This window comes from Citrus sinensis, chromosome 3 (genome assembly GCF_022201045.2).
Source record: "Citrus sinensis cultivar Valencia sweet orange chromosome 3, DVS_A1.0, whole genome shotgun sequence".
Lineage (NCBI taxonomy): Eukaryota > Viridiplantae > Streptophyta > Magnoliopsida > Sapindales > Rutaceae > Citrus > Citrus sinensis.
In genome coordinates, this window is record NC_068558.1 from 13,996,010 (window position 1) to 14,017,231 (window position 21,222).

Consider the following 21,222-nt stretch of genomic DNA (forward strand, 5'->3'; position numbering starts at 1 on the left):
GGTAACAAAATTTTTGAATAAATATTTCCCAGTGCATAAAACCAATGCTATTCGCAGGGAAATCTCGGAGTTTACCCAAAGAGAAGACGAGCAGTTTTTCGAAACATGGGAGCGATTCAATGGGCTACTCTTGAAGTGTCCACATCATGGGTACGAGAAATGGCACCAATGCCAATACTTTTTGGAGGGATTATTGCCGAATGTGCAAGAATGGCTAATGGCAACAAGTGGAGGAGAGCTAATGTCAAAAAGTGCATCAGAGATTTGGGAATTCTTCCAGCGACAAGCGAATAATTCCCAACAACGGAGTCGATCACTCAGGAATACTAGAAGAATTAAGGGAGTAAATGAGGTTCAAATTGGCGAGTCAACTTCGGGAATCAAAGAAGTTAAGGAGATGGTTGAGGGTCTTGCTCGACAAATAGCATCGTTATCGACTGCTAAATCAACAGAACCACATGACCATGACTCATACTCAGATCAAGCCAATGCCATAGGTGTAATGAGAAAGCCATCAAATTACAACCCATACTCCAACACATATAATCCTGGATGGAGAGACCACCCCAATTTTTCATGGTCTCAAGGATTCCAACAGAATGGACCAGCAGCTCCAGCTCCACCAATGCAACAAATTCCTCAAAATCCTCAAGCCTCTCAGCCACCATTCAGACCATACAATCAGAACCAGAATTACTCTCAACCCAGACCATGGGAGGATTCATTCCAGAATCTCAAGAATCTTACTCACTCTACGATTGAGCAACAGAATCGCACCATTGATGGACTACGAAATGAGTTGAGAGCGGGCTTCAACTTACAAGCCCAATCAGTTTCAAGCCTCGAGAAGATGGTAGGACAACTTGCTTCTTCAGTTCAGACCTTGGCAATGACTGTTGAGAAAGGTAAATTTCCAAGTCAACCAGTGCCTAATCCTAAAGGAGTACATGAAGCAAGTACTAGTTCACCACAGCAACATGGAGAGGTCAAAGCAGTAATGACCTTGCGAAAAGGAAAAGAAGTCGACAATAAAGTGGAGATGCCAGTGATTAAAGAAAATCAAATTGTACTTGTAAATGCTGAGGACTCACCACCGGAGGACAGAGAAGAAACCAACCCACGAGAATATGTTCCGAAAGCTCCATTTCCTCAGAGGTTAGCTAAAGGAAAGAAGGGAAAATCCACAGGTGAGATTCTCGAAATCTTCAAACAGGTAAGTGTTAACATCCCTTTACTTGATGCTATAAAGCAAGTTCCATCTTATGCCAAGTTTCTTAAAGACCTGTGCACTAAAAAGAGAAACATGCATGTTCAAAAGAAGGCATTTTTAACAGAAAACGTTAGTTCTATTCTCTAACATAAAATTCCTTTAAAATGCAAAGACCCAGGCTCCCCCACTATCTCATGTAGTATAGGGAACCACACAATTGAGAATGCTTTGTTGGATTTAGGAGCTAGTGTAAATCTGTTGCCTTACTCTGTATTTGTGAAACTTGGACTTGGAGAATTACACCCAACTCCAGTGGTATTACAACTTGCAGATCGGTCCACAAAAATACCTCGTGGTATTGTGAAGGACGTGCTTATCCAGGTAGACAAGTTCTATTTTCCTGTTGATTTCATTGTAATTGACACTCAACCAATACAAGATTCAAGGAAGCACATCCCCATTATTCTAGGCCGACCTTTCTTGGCAATTGCGGATGCTCACATTCAATGCAGGACTGGAAATATGCAATTGTCCTTTGGCAACATGACTATGGAGCTGAACATCTTCAACATTGCCAAACAACCTCACAATGCAGATGATGGAATTGTTGATGTGGATTTAATTGAAGCATTAGTTGATGACACTTTTGTTTCAAACCTTAGTGATGATCCTTTACAAACATGTTTAACTCACTTTGGTTTGGATTTTGATATTGACAGATCGGTCGATGAGGTCAACGCCCTGGTTGACTCAACACCATCCATGGACACTAATAAATGGAAGTCAAGAGTTGAACAACTAGCACCATCAGAGAAGAAACTCATCCCATCATCAGAATCACCACCGAAACTCGAGCTCAAACCATTACCCAACACATTGGAATATGCATTTTTGGGGGAAGAAAGTTCTCTGCCGGTAATCATCTCATCATCCCTCAATGACGAACAAAAAGGTAAGTTGTTGGATGTTTTAAAAGAGCACAAAGGAGCATTAGGATGGACCATAGCGGACATAAAAGGTATAAACCCTGCAGATTGCATGCATTACATTCACCTTGATGAAAATGCTAAATCTACTAGGGAAATGCAACGTCGGTTAAATCCTAATATGAAAGAAGTGGTTAGAACTGAAGTCCTTAAGCTATTAGATGCAGGTATCATTTACCCAATTTCTGATAGTTCATGGGTCAGTCCTGTACAAGTTGTCCCCAAAAAGTCAGGAGTCACAGTAGTTACGAATGTTGATAATGAATTGATACCAACTAGAGTGACTACAGGATGGCGTGTATGCATTGATTATAGAAAGTTGAATTCTGTCACACGTAAAGACCATTTTCCTTTACCATTTATTGATCAAATGCTTAATAGATTAGCAGGCCATGAATTTTATTGCTTTCTAGATGGCTACTCAGGATACAATCAGATCCCCATAGCACCAAAAGATCAGGAGAAAACTACTTTCACTTGCCCTTTTGGCACTTTTGCATATAGGAGAATGCCATTTGGATTATGTAATGCACCTGCTACATTCCAACGATGCATGTTGAGCATTTTTTCTGATATGGTTGAACGATTCCTTGAAGTCTTTATGGATGATTTTTCTGTCTTTGGTGACTCGTTTGATCAATGTTTACATCATCTAACATTAGTTCTGCAGAGATGTATCGAGAAGAATTTAGTCTTAAATTGGGAGAAATGCCATTTTATGGTAAAACAAGGTATTGTTCTCGGTCACATCATTTCGAGCAAAGGTATTGAGGTTGACAAAGCCAAGGTGGATCTCATTTCTAATCTTCCTCCACCCAAAACAGTCAGAGAAGTAAGATCTTTCCTTGGGCATGCTGGGTTCTATAGACGTTTCATTAAAGATTTTAGCAAAGCTTCTAGACCCTTATGCAATTTACTTGCTAAGGATGTACCTTTTGTCTTTGATGATTCATGTCTTGTTGCGTTTGAAAAATTAAAGCATTTGTTGACATCATCACCCATCATTCAGCCCCCGAACTGGAAATTACCATTTGAGCTCATGTGTGATGCATCTGATTATGCAGTAGGAGCAGTATTAGGACAAAGAGTTGATCGAATTCCCCACGTTATTTACTATGCTAGTATGACATTGAATAATGCACAGTTGAACTATTCAACTACTGAAAAAGAAATGCTAGCAGTAGTGTTTGCATTAGAAAAATTTCGATCGTATCTCATTGGTTGTAAAATAATTATATTCACAGATCATGCTGCTCTTAAATATCTTCTCACAAAGAAAGATGCAAAAGCCAGACTAATTCGTTGGGTGTTACTTTTGCAGGAATTTGACTTGGAATTCAAAGATAAAAAAGGGACAGAAAATGTTGTGGCGGACCACCTCTCTCGTCTCCATCTTGACACAATTACAGAGCCATTAATATTGAATGAGTCATTTCCAGATGAACAATTAATGAGTGTGGAAGTATTACCTTGGTATGCTGATATAGTTAATTATCTTGTTACAGGTAAACTTCCAGAGCATTGGACCAAGCAAGACAAGGCTAAATTCTTTGCAGAGATAAAGAATTTCTTTTGGGATGACCCGTATTTGTTCAAGTATTGTGCAGACCAAATTGTTAGACGATGTGTCCCAGAAAATGAAATTCAGAATATCCTTTCATTCTGCCATGAACAAGCTTGTGGAGGCCATTTCAGCGCTAAGAAAACAGCGACTAAAGTTTTACAATGTGGTTTCTATTGGCCAACTATATTTCGAGACGCTTACACTTTCTGTTCTTCATGTGATAGGTGTCAACGAATGGGGAGCATTACGCGAAGGAATATGATGCCACTAAATCCAATTTTAGTGGTTGAGATTTTTGACGTATGGGGTATCGACTTCATGGGACCCTTTCCCCCGTCTTTTGGCCATCAATACATATTAGTTGCTGTTGACTACGTATCAAAATGGGTAGAAGCAATTCCATGTAGGACCAATGATCGCAAGGTGGTGATAGCATTTTTGAAAAGCAACATTGTTTCACGCTTTGGATTCCCACGAGCAATAATCAGTGATGGTGGTGCCCACTTTTGTAACAAAGCATTCAAAGCACTTTTGACAAAGTATTCAATCATACACAAAGTGGCGACCCCGTATCATCCGCAAACCAGTGGCCAAGTTGAGATCTCCAATCGAGAAATAAAGCACATATTAGAAAAGACGGTGAGGCCAGACAGGAAAGATTGGTCATTAAGACTTGATGATGCATTATGGGCATATAGAACGGCTTTCAAGACCCCGATTGGGATGTCACCCTACAGGCTAGTGTATGGAAAAGCTTGCCACCTACCTGTGGAACTCGAGCATCGTGCATATTGGGCCATCAAGAAATTCAATTTTGACATTCAGCAAGCCAGCTCAGAAAGAAGATTACAACTGGCAGAACTTGAAGAAATTCGCAATGACGCATACGAAAATGCCAAGATTTACAAGCAACGAATGAAAGTCTTTCATGACAAGCACATTATGAGAAAATCTTTCACTCCAGGTCAGAAAGTGCTTTTATTCAATTCTCGCTTGCACCTATTCCCAGGTAAGTTACGCTCTCGTTGGTCTGGTCCATTTATTGTTCATACTGTTTTTCCACATGGGGCAATTGAAATTAAGGACCCAAATAACGGTGTCACGTTTAAAGTCAATGGTCAAAGATTAAAGCCATATTTAGAGTACCAAGCACATGGAGAAGACACCGAAATAAATTTAAGTGACCCACCAGATTTGAATTGATTTTTTTCTTTTTGTTGATTTGATTTTTCTTTCTTCCTTTTTATTTGTTAATTGAAATTATTTTTGCATAAGTGTGTTTGTTTTTCCATTAAGTTTTTTCTTATCATTATTAATCATGAGTACCATGCTTAAACCGTTCCTCCTGAACATTCTTAAACCACTTCAACGTGTCAAAACTCATCTCAAAAGGCAGATTCAATTTTGTAAAACACATCGCATTTGGGCTCTACAACCACCAGAGTTAGTAGCCTATGTTGAGGGTTTAGAAAGCCAACTCAGAGATATTGAGAGAAGTGTTTACGACATCCAGTTGGAGCTTGAGGTAAATTCAATACGAGGACGATTTTGATTTTCTTTGTGTGTTCTAATTTGTTTTTCTGTTTGTGTGCTTTAGTTTGTTACCCCGGTGAAGTGGCGGATAACGGTACTCCGTGACAGTCAAGTCGGTTACTTCAGTTTCCCATAATAACTGATATTCTGAGGCGAAGGTATGGATAGAAACGAGATTCTAGCAAAGCTTCACAAGCGATTCCCTTCACTTCCTCAGAATACCCTCCTTACGATCTATAAAGCTCGGTCCGAACGCATGCGATTACTCATGAGGCATAACATACCTGCAGACATCCGTTGGTTAATCGAGGCTAAATTACGATTGGCAGGTGAGTTACCTCCTAAATTTATTGCATACATGCCTGGTTGTGGTAAAGGAAATTATGCAAGAAAACGACGAGCTCGAAGAATTTCTGTTGCTTGTCATAAGTGTGCCAGAATGAGTTGCGATAGAAACCCATGTTCTTTAGGAATGGTGTCTGATAACAGAGAAGATAAGATTCAATTCATTAGGGATGGCTTGAATAAGGAGTCATTGGATGATATCCTTCTGTCTCTTGAAACGCATCCCAGTGGATATGTGCAAGGAGCGATTCTCCAGTTATGGCCATTATTTCAGAAAGAGCATGCACGATATAGTCTCGGGAATCTGACTATAAACGACCCTGTTTGCCAGTTTATAAGAAAACTGGTTAGGAAGCCTATCCTCGACCCATAGAGGGCGTTCAAGCCGTTTCTGGACGTAAAACCAGAGGAAGATGTGAGCCACAGTCGCAACTACGTGTAAATATGCTTTTACTTTACTGTTATTTTATTTCATTTCACTGTTGTTTTATTGTTTGCATTATTGTCTTTAATAATTTTATTACTGTTTGCTTTTTCCTTTTTACTGTTTCCTTTTTGACTCGCGAGCCATGTGCTTCACACGTTATTTGACACTGACATGTTACCTCATTCACAGCTGTGACCCACTATCACCAAGACTCTTAAATGTGATTTCTTTTGTCAAACACTCACAAATTGTTTTTGAGAAATATTCCAATGGCAGCTACTCCCAATAGACAATTCAAGAACATTTGTGTGCTTTCTGGATTTACCTATGGCAAACATAAAGAGTTCGTGGAGGCAGCCATAGATCTTGGTCGAAGTATAGCAGCGAGAAAATTACACTTAGTGTATGGAGGAGGTAACCGAGGGTTATCAAAAATGGTCTCAGAAGCAGCTTTTATCAGAGGAAGTCAAGTGTTAGGCATCATCCCAAGAGTCCTAAAACCATTGGGCAGTTCGTCTGACTCATCAACTGGAGAAGAGTTAGTCGTCTCAGGTATGCAAGAAAGAATAACTGAAATGCTTAATCATGCTGATGCTTTTATTTTCCTTCCAGGAGATCTTGCAACACTAGAGGCACTTATGACACTAGCATCTTGGGCCCATCTGCACATCCACCAGAAACCCATCGGTTTGTTAAATGTCAATAACTTTTATGATGGCTTTATCGCATTTCTTAACCATGCAATAAAAAACTATTTCATTCCTTCTAATGTGAAAAAACTCTTTATTTGTGCTCACACTGCTAATGAGCTACTTGATATGTTACAAGCTTATAAACCGGAGCCAGACCCCTGGACCTTTGTGTTGGAGCGACCAAATAATGATGGTAACAGTAGCCGCAGTAAGAAGTACAAATTAGATTTAACTCTCCGCCTGTAAATATTTTCTTCTGTGTTTGCACCACCTAGGTGATGTCTTCTAAACTCTACTTCTTTCATTTCAAACATTGAGGACAATGTTTCGTTCTGGTTGGGGGGAGGGAATAGTCGACAATTGTGGAATTTTGGTTAAGTTTTTACTAATTTTTGTTGTAGAAACTAACTGTTGCTAACTTTTTGTGTTGAAGATGGCTGAATATGGAGTGTAGTGACTCTAAAAACGCATCTTCATCGTTTATAAAAAAAAAAAAAATTCAGACATTTTCTTTTTCTTTATTATGTGTTTATGTTTATTTTTCTTCTTTAATTTCTTCTCTATAAATATACATTTTCCAACTTTTGAGTCAAAGATGGCTGAATATGGAGTGTAGTTCCTCTAGAAACGCATCTTCTTTTAAAAAAAAAAAATCATTTTCGTTTTCTATCATTTTCATTTTCACATTTCTGCATGCATATTTTCCTTTCATGTTTAGAATAGGTTGGGGGGTAGAATGATGTTTAAAAAAAAAATGTGTGATTTGTTTTAACATTGGATGACATGATTAATTTCAAATTTTAGTATTTGTATTATCTTTGGTCTTAAGTGATGTTACGCTATGTTTGCTACTTTACATGTTGATGTCGGAGACAAATGTGAGTTGCTTGAAGGAATGAACATGTCATAATAAGTACCAAGTGAGTTTTTGAGCCTATTATTTTTTTTGGAGAATAACCCTTTTGCCCACTCTTTATACAGCTTAGCAGTTTATTATTTTATACACGATCTCTAAATTACTTTTGAGTTAACCCTTAAAAAAAAATTGTAAAATAAAAAAAAAAAAGAAAAAAGAAAAAGAAAAAAGAGTGTGTTGCTACATTTGGAGGCCCATCTAACTAGTAGATATGGAAGATTATTTAGAGCCCTAAAAGACGATGGAGAGGCCATCTTTGATCCGTTTGAGCCTTTCAAGCCATCCCTTTTATTTAATATCCATAGTTAACCCTTTTGAGCCTTTAAAAAAAAAAAAAAACTTTTCTTTGTCAACTTATCATCTTGACCCACTCCGATTTGAAGTATTACCCGATATCTTATAAGTTCCATCACCTATTTATGTTTGAGAAAATGTAAATAATTATTTTGTTCAGTGAAGTTATGCCAAATAAAAGCAAAAAAAAAAAGCAAAAAAAAAAACAAAAACAAAAACAAAAACAAAAGTTGTTGTTTCAAAAGAATAAAAATAGGTGAAATCCACCTTGCAACTTCCAAAAAAAAAAAAAAAAAAAAATTCTCTGCATTTTTCTCAAACATACACTTTGTTTTCCTTATTTTCCTTCTTTGTTAGCCATGTCCCTAGCCTACGTTTCGTCCTAATAAAAGTCCTTCTTGATTTTAGGGAACTATAGTTTGAAGTAGAAGCTAGTTATATGGGCTAAAAAGATGTAGTGATGCATAATTAAAAAAAAAAAAGATAAATAAAGTGGGTTGACTAACATTTTATTTGACTTGAGATCGTATTATTTCTAAGCTGAGGGCATATTTATTTCATCTTGGTGAGAGCATGTGATATCACTTCTTTATTATTTTCTCTCTCAATTACCATTCATTGGAGTGACTATTTTTATTGGGATTAATTTATTTGTGAGAGTGTCACTACTTCCAGTGAGATTTTGGGGTTTGACATGTCATTCTTGAGAGTAGCTAAAACAAAGTCTACTGGGCTAATTCATGTGGATGGTTGATGTGGGTGTGATGTTGCTTTAGACTGGAGATAATGCTTATACTTTTATTTGATTGCTATCATTAATCTGATGGAATAAATACGAGTGTTTCTATTAAAACAAAAAAAAAAATATTTTGAATTTGAATTTTGTTTTCGCTTTATTTGCTAGGGACTAGCAATAAGCTGGTTGGGGGGTGTGTTGAGTGTTAGAAAATGCATATTTATAAAGGAGAAAACCGTCATTTTACATTTTAAGTCTTACTAACAACCCTTACTTTTATATATTTAACCTTCTTGTGATTTAATTACATGTGTTTTATTTTAATTAAGTATTTTATGTATTTTAGGGGCATTATAGTCATTTCACAATAAAGGAGAGATCAGACGGCAAAACAGACATCACTTTTGAACTCAGGACGGTCGAAAACCTTAGGAGGAGCATAAAAGGAAAAATGGCACTATTCACATGTACGGTACTATTCACGTGTAAGCATATCAGTGGACAAAAAATCTCGCGTACGGTGCATGCATCACACAGGATTATTTTCAACCAAACCGCGTTACTGTTCAAAGTCGGGTCAAACAGTGTTACTGTTCATCCGCGTGGTCAAACCGTGGACTGTTGACTGATGACGTGGCGCAATCCTGAGCGTCCAAACTGTTTTTAATTCGATGGCCATGATTTACTCCATGTATCTATAAAAAGGGGGCCTCCCCCCCCTAATTTGATATCTCTGAATCCATTTTTGGGATCCATTTTCTGTAATTCCCTCTCCATCTTGTATTTTCTTCGTATTTTAATAAATTCCCATTTTGCCCCTAGTTCAACTATGAGTGGCTAATTTTCTTTCAAGCTTGGGTTGAAGGTGAAGTCTCAACATGTGTCATGGGCTTAATTTGGTAAATTTATTTTCTCTTCCCCTCTAATTTTTGTGGATGTTTTGACTTCTCGTCGACAAATAATAATAGTCTTGTCTAGATACCGCCTTGGTTACACCGACTCTCTAGTATAAGGTTATTATTATTTGGCACGATAAGCCCTTAGCACCATATTGATTAGAGCGTGGTTCATGAGGTGTGGATTCCCCCCTCATGATTTAATTGGCATTAATACGGATTATTTAGCCCATGATGCATGTTGATACGGATCCAGATACCCAAGTACGTCATTTCAATAGAATTCTCTTCAATTTCTTCTCGCCATTTCAATACCAATTTTAGAATTTATTCTCGCCATTTTAATTTAAGTTGTAGCATATTTCAAATCATTTCCACCATAATTCCAACCACCCATTTACAAAATTAATTCTATATATAATTAAAATCCACCTACTCGTGGGATCGACACTCGTCACCATTGATCTACACTACAACAGATTCGTGCGCTTGCGAGTACATTAAAATTTGCACAACAGCCACGAGTTGGTTCTGGGGTGGGCAAAAAAGTTCGGGCTGGCCCAGACCAGACCCGTAGGCTTTGGCCCGGGCCTCCCACATAAGGGCCTGGACACAGGTTAAAAAAAAGCCCTGGCGAGGTCAAGGCCCACTTTTTTAAAAAATAAATTTATAAATTAGAATAATAAATAAAAATTGAAAAAATAATAGAAAAATAAAAAAGAAAACTTAACTTCTTAATTCATATATAAATAATGATTCAAAAAAGTTAAAATTATAATACTAAACTCTCTTATGCGTTAATTAATTAAGAGAATATTTAAATTAGAGAATCCAATATTAAAAAGTTAAATATCTAAACTTTTATTTGCTTTATTTATTATTTTCTTTTAAAATATTCATTTTCTTTAATTTATTGTTAATTATAACAAAATGTTGATTTGGTAGTGTCGTTAAGGTGCACCAAATTTAAAACCTTACCACTAATATAAATAATTAGTACAGAGCGAGTAAGAATCGATCCCACAAAGACTATGTAGTTATATTTATTATCAACTCTAAAGCAAGATTTAAAATAAAATAATAGTAGTAATAATAATATAAATTAATCTAACTAAAGAAAATGCCAATTATAAATAAAAAGGGGGTTTATGAATTTTTTACTAAATAGTAAGAAGTAAAGAAATTAAAACTACGAACAAGAATTTAATAAAAACTCTAATTAAAGGAGAAAGAAATAATAATGATGAAAACTTTGGTTAAAAGATCATTCGCCACTACTAAACATGCACATAATATATCAATTCTATTATCTATTTATATTGAAACTATCAACCGTAGACAACAATAAGCTCTGTTAGTCTCAATATTTCCTTAGTGTGTCGTTAGACAAAATAAGCTCTTCACCTACTCTAACCATTAAATAATTTAAAACAAGCTCTTTAAATTTAAGATAATGGAAGCATCAAACAAAGAAAGATATTAGGTTGATCTAGGCAATAAACACACAAGCTCGGATTATTTAATCTAAGTTATGTTCTTCAATTGAAATCACTAATTCCAACCTGCTACTAATGATTAAAATATCAAGACAATTACGGATCAAGAATTTTAATCTAGCAATAAAATTTATTCAAGTCCTATCTAATTGGCCACCCAAATAAAACAAGAATAAACCATTAACATTAATTATAGAAGAACATAAACAATCTCAATTAAATAAATTGAATGATATAATTTAAATTTAATTGCATAGCATGTTTAGGGTTTTGAATTCACCCTCAACCAAATAAAAATCTAGCCTAACATAATTGAATTAGAAATAAGAGAATTGACAAAATCAATCATGAAAATTAATTCAAGCGGCTGCCTTTTTCTTCAATTAAATTCCGGCTGCTGATATTTTTCTTCTCCTCTTGCTGCCGAATTGGATCTGCCCTCCTCCTTTTATTCAAAAGCAAAACTCCCTTTTATATTGCTTGGCCACCTAATCCTATTGTGATTCTAATAACTAAACTAACTTTTACAAGTTAAAGCCCTAAGCTTGCCACGTAATTGAAAACAATAAAAGCCAAAAGCTATTGATTTCCTTCATTTATTCTACTTTGACTTTCCATTCAAAAGCTTAATTAAAAGCTTTGTTTTATGTGCTGCCCATTTTAGCTTTAACCTTCTTCTTTGTTTGCACGAACATGGAGAATTCAATTTATTGGCTTCGGTTTCTTCAAACAGAATTTCTTGCACATCTCCTTAATTACTTCCACAAATTGATTTGATCTTCAATGTTATCCAATCGTTATTCTTTACGTACTTTTCATCCATAATCTCTAATTAATTTCCTATGCAATAAAATAATTCAATTAATTAAAAATAACTAATAATTATATAATTATGAGTAAAATATGTATATATAAATTATGCTCATCATGATTATTAACTCATTTCAAATTTACAAAAATTTTAAAAAAAATTAAAGAATAGATGAAACCCTAGCCTGAGCCCGACTCAAGCCCGTTCCTTATGTTTATCCTACAGTGGGTTTTGGCCTGGACTTAGAAAATAATTTCTTTACACCTCTATGTTTATCGGAGGAACAAAAGCTTGATTGGGCTTACACTTTCATCATGAACACACTTCCAACCCATCTGAGGTAACCACACTTATTTTCTAAGCTCCCTCTTTCCCCTCAGGTCTAAAACACTCTTCCTCTCCGTCTGATGGTGATCATGCAGTTTTAGTCTGGATTGAGTCCTTGATTTTGATTTGCGAACAATGAGTACATATCTAACCTTCTAATGTTGCATCTTCTTTTTCTTGTAGAGACACCTTAATTGGAAGTTTACTCAATGAAGTTAGAACCTTTAGCCATGAATCCGATATCGCAAATGGGAAAAGTTTAAATATCAAAGATCAAGAATTGACGGATTTCTCTGAAAATGCAATGCAAACAGTAAGAATGAACTATTACCCTCAGTGTCCATAGCCAGAGAAGGTTATAGGCCTCACACCTCATTCTGATGGCTCTACTCTTACAATTCTACTACAAGTTTGTGAAGTAGAAGGTCTGTAGATAAAGAAGGATGGAAAGTGGACTCCCGTTATCCTACTTCGTAATGCTTCCATTGTCAATATCGGAGACATGTTTGAGGTATTAACTATAGTATATTACCTTAGCTTAGGCATTTACATTTATGACTTATCATGCATCACAATATCAGAATACAGTTTTTAGGTGATTCGTAATAGGAGAAGCAATATAACTAAATTACCCTTCAAAGGCTTGTTTTGACTGTTCGTTTTTCAAACTCCCTGAACTGTTGGCAAGAACGGTGCAATTTGAGCCTCAAGTTCAAGAATACTAATTTAGTAATTAACAATTGAAGAACGGATATGTGATAACTCATATGCTTTTAGAATTTTACATTGCGGTGTATAAACCAATGGGAAATACCGTAGCATCACAAGAAAGAATTTCCATCAGCACATTTTACAAAGCGAGATATGAAGAACACCCAGCATCCAGTTTGATCTCTGAAGAAACACCCGCGTTGTTTAGAAGAGTGACAGTTGAAGAATATCTCAGGGGCCGATTTGCTCGTGTGCTTAGGGAAAAGTCTTGCCTGGATGTCCTGAGAATTCAACATGGTCAAGGCTAGTACAAGTTTATCTGGACAGTGGCTAATAAAAGCGTGAGCAACTGGAAAGAAGAAATAAGTTCTATTATTGTAACCTGCTGCTTAGGTCATAGTGTTTGTGACACATTAATGTAAATTATATTACGTGAAATAATGAACAGACAATGTATAGAACAGGATGATCTGGAGTCAAAAGGCAAACCAGGTGAGGGCTCGCTGGTTATTACTATTAGGTTATGTTTGGGAGTTAGGATTATGTGTAGGATTGGAATAATTATTGAGATAAAATATTAATACCATGTTTGGCATGCTCACTTGGATTGAACTAATAGAATAAATTTAAAATTTAATCCTAAATTAATGGGATTGCTAATCCTAATTTTCATGTGGGTTTAGTTGGGACTAGATAATATCAAGAAAAATATTTGTCCATTTATAATGTCTTCCATAATTTATTAAACCATTTTATTTATAACTTAAAAATTATTTATTTATTATTTTTAATTAAGTAATTTATTTTTATTAATGATTTACTTAAAAGTTATTAATTAATTTATTATTTGAATAACTTTATTTATTTTATTTAATGAAATGATATATCTCATTTGAAATAACCTATAATTTAAATAATTTATACTTCTTTATTTGTGTACGTATATATTTCTTATTAGTTTTATTTTTAATTAATTATATTATTTCTTGTTAAGTATCTATAAATAGTTGATATTTAAATTCAAATATTAATGTAAATATTATTTAATTTTATGTAAATTTAATTTAGCATAATCCAATCCAATACCATACCAAACATAAGTCAGCACTATATATAATCTAATATAATTTAATCTATTTTAATTTAGTTCAATTTAATCCTGCGTGCCAAACATGACCTTAGGTGTAAGGTAACATGGGAATTACAAATAATTAATTGACTAGCTAATTTGTTGCTTCTGATTATCAATAATTGTCTTTCTTTCTCGTGCCCATATTTTACTATCATTTTGAATGGTCCCCTTGAAGTAATCCAGATCAGCCATTTGCATAAAAATATATGATGAATGGTTAGGCGGAGGGTGCTGATTTGTTAGAAAATAATTCTTTTTAACTCTTGCGATTGTCTGCAGTCTGCACCCTGCACTCTTCTCCTATAACCAATACAAAAGCTGTAGCAATCTTGAGAGGATTTTTGGAATAAAAGATGGCCAAGATTGGAGGTTCTCTGCTTGTTCCTTGTGTTCAAGAGTTGGTCAAGAATCCTATGTTAGTTGTCCCACCCAGATACATACGTCCGGATCAAGATTCACCAATCAATTCTGATGATACTTTGATTTCACAAATACCAGTTATTGACATGCAGAGCTTGCTTTCTGAAGAATCAATGGATTCTGAGTTAGCCAAGCTCGACTTCGCTTGCAAAGAATGGGGTTTTTTCCAGGTAAAATGATTTAGCAAAGTTTGAAAATTTTTTTAACTAGAACATGCTTGTCTGTGATTAAGAATAAAAAAAAAATCCTCGCAAAACTCTCAATCACAGTATTTATTTTAGAAATCCAGTCTCCATTGATGTTAGCATATCATGAGTTTTCAGTTTTTCCCATCTTGTTCTTTCGCTGTTTTCAGTACTTTTAGGACTGCAGCAGCTTGTGAGATGTGAAGGAAGTTGTCTCTGTGTTTGTTTGTACAAATTATGAGGAGATATGAGAAGAAAACACCCATCATTTATTTTTGAAACCCAGATTCCATTGATTTATTTGTTTTTGACTTTCTTTATTGCTTTACCTTTCCACCAGAGATGGATTGGGCTAGGATTAATTTGTGATTTTCTCATTCCTAAAAGTAACTGGGCAGTAAGTATGAAAAGATTCTCTTGACAAATTTCACCTACTCTGTCTCAATAACTTTTGGTAGCTAATGAGAAATATGCTTCTGTCAAAATGTGATAAAAGATATACTAATTTTATAAGATTCCTGGAGATTATTTGCTGTTACATGGTTTTGCAAATTCAATTTGTGAACCAAACTAGAAGAACTTCATGCTTATTATTGTTATTCAAGAATATTGAACTTTCTGCAAAACAATGAGTGAAAAACACTTGTAGAAACTAATCATTGGGAAGATATATAAGCAAATTAAGATTGGTGGTTCATGCAACAGCAATGTTCTAGGTTGAAATGCAACAAATGCTTTCAGCCATCTTTGACGGTAAATCTTCTCTAAATCAGTCAAATAAGTTGCAATCTGTCTCAGTAAAACACCTGGACCACTGTGAACTTAGTGGCATGAGTATTAAATCTTAGATGCTGTTCATTCCTGCATCATTTCAGCTGGTAAACCATGGAGTGAGCTCGGCATTTCTAGAGAAATTGAAGAAAGAGGTTCAGGGATTCTTCAATCTAAGCATGGAAGAAAAGAAAAAATATTGGCAGCATCCAGGAGATGTAGAAGGATTTGGACAAGCCTTTGTTGTATCTGAGGAACAAAAGCTTGATTGGGCTGACATTTTCTCCATGATCACTCTTCCAGTTCATCTGAGGAAGCCACACTTATTTCCTAAGCTTCCTCCTTTGCTCAGGTTCTCTCTGTTTGTGCTTGATATGGATTTGCAAACAAAAAGAGCAAATTAAACCTTCTATGATTCTATCTAATGCTTTATCTTCTTTTTTCTTCTAGAGACACCTTGGAAGTTTACTCGATGGAGTTAAAATCTCTGGCCATGAACCTGATATCGAAAATGGGAAAAGTTTTAAATATCAAAGATGAAGAATTGAGAGAATTCTTTGAAAATGGTTTCCAATCAATGAGGATGAACTATTACCCTCCATGTCCTCAGCCGGAGAAGGTTATGGGCCTCACCCCTCATTCTGATGGCTCTGCTCTTACCATTCTGCTACAAATCAATGAAGTAGAAGGTCTCCAGATCAAGAATGATGGAAAATGGATTCCTATCACACCGCTGCCAAATGCTTTCATTGTCAACATCGGAGACACATTGGAGGTAATAATTATGATTACTTTCCTTGGCATTTTTATGTCCCTTCTCATGTGCTCTAATATTTTTAACATTGCAGATTATAACCAATGGGACATACCGTAGCATTGAGCATCGTGCAATTGTAAACTCTTTACAAGAAAGACTTTCCATTGCCACATTTTACACAAAGAGATTAGATGGTGAAATATATCCAGCATCCAGTTTGATCTCTGAAAAAACTCCTGCATTGTTTCGAAGAGTGACAGTTGAAGAATACTTTAGGAACCGGTATGCTCGTGAGCTTAGGGGAAAATCTCAACTGGATGACCTGAGAATTCAAAATGGTCAAGGCTAGTACGATTATTTTGGATAATTGCAGATTTGTGCCTGGAATCTTCTGATGATAATTGTGCTTATTTTGGATCAGTATCTTTCATTTTTGAAATAGAATTTTTGCAGGCTAGTCATGTTTTTATGATATTTCAAGAACTATTTCACTTGCTTTCCGAGTTAAAGATGATTCAAATATGATAACGCTTGCATGTCCAATTACATCCTTATCAACAATATACTTTGTTACAATGTCACTGAAGTTGAATATATAACAACATACTTGGGTTATATGTTGTCATTTGGCTTAACCATCCGTCACATTAAGCAGATTGTTGTGATAATGTGTTTTACAACCTTCCCCAGTAGCATGCATGTTGTTAAAATAAGTAGTTTTTACCGAAAATATTCAGGGCAATAAATTGTAAAAAATTTTGTATTACTTGTAGCAACATTGTTCGAACATATCTTAAATGTTCCATAGCACACATTGCATGAGTACATAAGTTGTAACTTGTTACCAATAATAATAATAATAAATAGTAATAATAATTATCAATAACTAAAAATGAGACAGATGTTACTTACACAAGTGGAACCTCGATTCACAAGCAAAATATGAGGTTTTAATTGGTTGTTATCAGAGAAAAATATAAAGATAATTAATGCCTAAACATAAACAGCTATGAATGTATAAATGACTAATTGGCTACAATTTAAATCCTCTATTTTCTTAATAGTGCACAGTCAATTACAACACAACACCAGATTGCAGCGTGTTAGAAAAAGTTTTAGGTAATCATAGCATACTGTCATTTGTTCATTCATTTCTTATGACATATATGTTTTAATCAATTATGATAATTACCCTTGTAACAAGATTTGCATAGATAAAAAGTCAAGAGCAATGGTGGATGATAATCTTTTAACTGCAGACCCGCAATGGTGGATTACTCTCACAAGTTAAGAGCAAATGCTGACAAGCTCAAAATAATACATTTTAAACTGTTGCAATGCTCCAAGACCAATACCAAGTTGTGAAAGAAAAATAAAAAGGAGAAAAGACAACAAAACGCAGTATTGAAAATACCTTCACCTTTTGGGTTGATGACAAGGTGGGAACCACAAATAATTAATTGGCTGATGGTTTGTTATCGTTATCAATAGAGGATAGTTTTGACCTGCGAATATTTTATTATGCATTCGAAACATGTGCAAAAAATAAAAAAAATACTTCATGAATGGTTAGGTGGAGGAAGCTGATTAATTTCTTGGAAAAAGATTCCTTTTTACTTTTGTGATTGTCAGCACTCAGTCTTGTTCCAAAACCAATACAAAGCTGCAGCAATCTTGAAAGGATTTGAGGAACAAAAGATGGCCCAGATTGCAAGATCTCTCCTTGTGCCTTGTGTTCAAGAGTTGGTCAAGAATCCTGCGTTAGTTGTCCCCGACAGATACATACGTCCAGATCAAGATTCACCCCTCATTTCTGATGATACTTTGATTTCACAGATACCAGTTATTGACATGCAAAGCTTACTTTCTGGAGAATCAATGGATTCTGAGCTAGCCAAGCTCGACTTCGTTTGCAAAGAATGGGGTTTTTTCCAGGTATAATTCTTTAGCAAAATTAGAAAATTGTTTCGCCAGAACATGCTTGTTTGTGAACAAGAATCGAGAAATATGCAAATTCTCAATCAAATAGGCAAAATTAAAATTCATATTTATTTCTTAAACCCACGTATCATTGATGTTAGCAGATCATGGTTTCACTTTTCGGTGTTGTCAGTGGCTTAGGACTGCAGCTTGTGAAAAGAAGAACTTGTCTCTGGTTTATTTATTATTGACTTTCTATACTGCTTTACCTTTCCCCCTCCAGACATGGGTTAATTAGCTATTTCATTCCTAAATGTCAAACACGCAATATGTATTAAAAAGACGGTCTTGAGAAATTTCACCTCCTCTGCCTCAATAGCTTTTGGTACCTTATGAGAAATATGCTTCTGTCAAAATTTTAAAAGATATACTATAGTAAATTGTGTAAGACCTCTTAGAAAATGTACTCATTTCTGTATTCAATGTTGCAAATTTACTCTAATTTAAAGATAATTCGAAGTAACATTGAGATTATTTGCTGTTGTATGATTTTTCAAATTCTAGGTGTGAACAAACCACAAGAACTTCATGCTTATTATAGTTATTCTAGAATAACCGAAATTTCTCCGATAGAATGAGTAAAAACACCTGTGGAAACTAATTGTTGAGAAGATTTAAATGTACCAAATGCTTTTAGCTATCTTTGATGGTAAATCTTATCTCCAAATCAGTCAGATAAGTTGCAATCTGTCTTAATAAAACATCTGGACTCTTGTGAGCTTAGTGGCGCGATTATTAAATCTTTCCTGTATTTCTTTCAGCTGGTAAATCATGGAATGAGCACAGCATTTCTAGAGAAATTAAAGAAAGAGGTTGAGGGATTCTTCAATCTCAGCATGGAAGAAAAGAAAAAATATTGGCAGCATCCAGGAGATATAGAAGGATTTGGACAAGCCTTTGTTGTATCCGAGGAACAAAAGCTTGATTGGGCTGACCTTTTCTCCATGATGACTCTTCCAGTTCATCTGAGGAAGCCACACTTATTTCCTAAGCTCCCTCCTTCCCTCAGGCTCTCTCTCTCTCTCTCTCTCTCTCTGTTTCTACGTCAATGTCATTTTGATTTGCAAACAAATAAAGGATAGTGCATCTTCTTTTCCTGTAGAGAGACCTTGGAAGTTTACTCAATGGAATTAAAAACCCTAGCCGAGAACCTAATATCGAAAATGGGAGAAGTGTTAAATATCAAAGATGAAGAAATGAGAGAATTCTTTGAAAATGGAGTGCAAGCAATGAGGATGAATTATTACCCTCCATGTCCTCAGCCCGAGAAGGTTATGGGCCTGTCGCCGCATTCTGATGCAGCTGCACTTACCATTCTGCGACAACTTAATGAAGTGGAGGGTCTCCAGATAAAGAAGGATGGAAAGTGGATTCCTGTTACCCCACTCCCGGATGCTTTCATTGTCAACATTGGAGACACATTGGAGGTAATAATTATTATAAATTACCTTAACCTGGCATTTTTATGCGCTTGCTTATGTGCTTTAATAATTTTTGCATGGCAGATTATAACCAATGGGACATACCCTAGCATTGAGCATCGCGCAGTTGTAAACTCTGTACAGGAAAGACTTTCCATTGCCACAGCTTACTCACTGAGATATGATGGTGAAGTATATCCTGCCTCCAGTTTGATCTCTGAAAAAACTCCTCCTTTGTTTAGAAGAGTGAGAATTGAAGAATACTTTAGGAGCCGGTATGCTCGTGAGCTTAGGGGAAAATCTCAGCTGGATTCCCTGAGAATTCAACATAGTCAAGGCTAGTATAAGTTTATTTCGGATAACTAAAGAGTTTGGTACAAAAACTCTGAAGGACCTTGCTATTAAGATTGTGTGTGGAACTGAAAATAAGAAATACGTTCTATGAAGACTGTGGTATAACCTGCTATGCTAGGGTCGATGTGTTTCTAATAGCTCTATCATTTGAGATACTGAATAGACCATGTAATAATCTTATGCCTGGAATCTTCCGATGATATATAGTGGTGCTTATATCAGACCAGTATCTCTCTTTCTTGAAATAGAATTTTTACTCCTTTGCCAAGTTATTATTATTTTGCTTTTAAAGGATTTGCATGGAATGAGACCTCATCTACTAAATACCACCCTTTGTCCCATATTGTTACTCGAGCGCAGATATCTGCAAATTGCGAATTACGTTCACAACCAGCTAAGCTACACCTGCCGTGAGGCACCCAAGTTTGTACTTTTTCATTTGGACATGCTTGGTTTGTTAATAGTAGTCTGGCGTCAAGAATTAAGAAATCTGTATACTCTCAATCGAAGAGCACAGTCGATCAAATTCAGATTAGATTGTGTTTCATTCTTATAGGTCAAGTAGGCCACAAATTTGGCCTACTCTGTATCAATGCTTTCTTGCTCTGTAAGTTAGCAATAAGAAAGCTGTAACAAAATTTGAGTGTAGGTAGTCTTAACCAAGCCTGTTTAAGCACTCTTTTTTTTTTTTTTTGTCTGAGAATTGAGGGATGTAACTGACCTTGTTCGATTATGTATCCATCTAACTTGCTTTCTTTTATAGCTGAGACGAAAATCCTGCATTTAAAATTAAATTGTCTTTAATATCTTTCAGATGTGTAGGCTTACGGTAGTTTGAGAAGAACTATAAGCAAATTTATGATGGAGTATAATGCAAATGCGATGCTATTAGTTTATTAAAATCTAACAAATACTTTTATTCATCTCACTCAGTAAATTTTGCCTGAATTAGTCCAATAAGTTGTACTCTGTCTCAGCAAAATACCTTGACCAAAATAAATTTATCAAGCAAATTTATGATAGATTATTAATGTCTTAGCTGTTTTTCTGTTTCTGAATTGTTTCAGCTGGTAAATCATGGAGTGAGCTCTGCATTTCTAGAGAACGTAAAGAAAGAGATTCCAGAATTCTTCAATCTAAGCATGGAAAAAAAAAATTGGCAGTCTCCAGGAGATGTGGAAGGATTTGGACAAGCATTTGTTGTATCCGAGGAACAAAAGCTTGATTGGAATAACATTTTCTTCATGACAACTCTTCC

At 35.4% G+C, this 21,222-nt stretch overlaps 2 protein-coding genes across 2 annotated transcripts; both read left to right on the forward strand.

Moving 5' to 3' along the window:
* Positions 1 to 14,214: 14,214 nt before the first annotated feature.
* On the forward strand, positions 14,215 to 16,752 carry LOC102616978 (protein SRG1). The gene is made up of 4 exons (XM_006477745.4): positions 14,215 to 14,666; positions 15,557 to 15,804; positions 15,903 to 16,227; positions 16,301 to 16,752. Exons 1-4 carry the CDS (start codon positions 14,430 to 14,432, stop codon positions 16,556 to 16,558), a joined length of 1,068 nt encoding a protein of 355 aa, XP_006477808.2. The 5' UTR covers positions 14,215 to 14,429; the 3' UTR covers positions 16,559 to 16,752.
* Positions 16,753 to 17,713: 961 nt separating this feature from the next.
* LOC102613656 (protein SRG1-like) lies at positions 17,714 to 20,236 on the forward strand. Its single transcript, XM_052436588.1, has 4 exons — positions 17,714 to 18,144; positions 18,951 to 19,198; positions 19,292 to 19,616; positions 19,695 to 20,236. The coding sequence occupies exons 1-4, from the start codon at positions 17,908 to 17,910 to the stop codon at positions 19,950 to 19,952; spliced, it is 1,068 nt and encodes a 355-aa protein (XP_052292548.1). The 5' UTR covers positions 17,714 to 17,907; the 3' UTR covers positions 19,953 to 20,236.
* Positions 20,237 to 21,222: the final 986 nt, after the last annotated feature.

Bases quoted from the DNA above. Each gene is read 5' to 3' on its own strand.
- LOC102616978 (XM_006477745.4), top strand. From the start codon at position 14,430: ATGGCCAAGATTGGAGGTTCTCTGCTTGTTCCTTGTGTTCAAGAGTTG. The intron at 15,805-15,902 runs GTTCTCTCTGTT...TTTTTCTTCTAG, and splicing joins AAGCTTCCTCCTTTGCTCAG to AGACACCTTGGAAGTTTACT. The intron at 16,228-16,300 runs GTAATAATTATG...TTAACATTGCAG, and splicing joins ACATCGGAGACACATTGGAG to ATTATAACCAATGGGACATA.
- LOC102613656 (XM_052436588.1), top strand. From the start codon at position 17,908: ATGGCCCAGATTGCAAGATCTCTCCTTGTGCCTTGTGTTCAAGAGTTG. The intron at 18,145-18,950 runs GTATAATTCTTT...TATTTCTTTCAG, and splicing joins AAGAATGGGGTTTTTTCCAG to CTGGTAAATCATGGAATGAG. The intron at 19,199-19,291 runs GCTCTCTCTCTC...CTTTTCCTGTAG, and splicing joins AAGCTCCCTCCTTCCCTCAG to AGAGACCTTGGAAGTTTACT.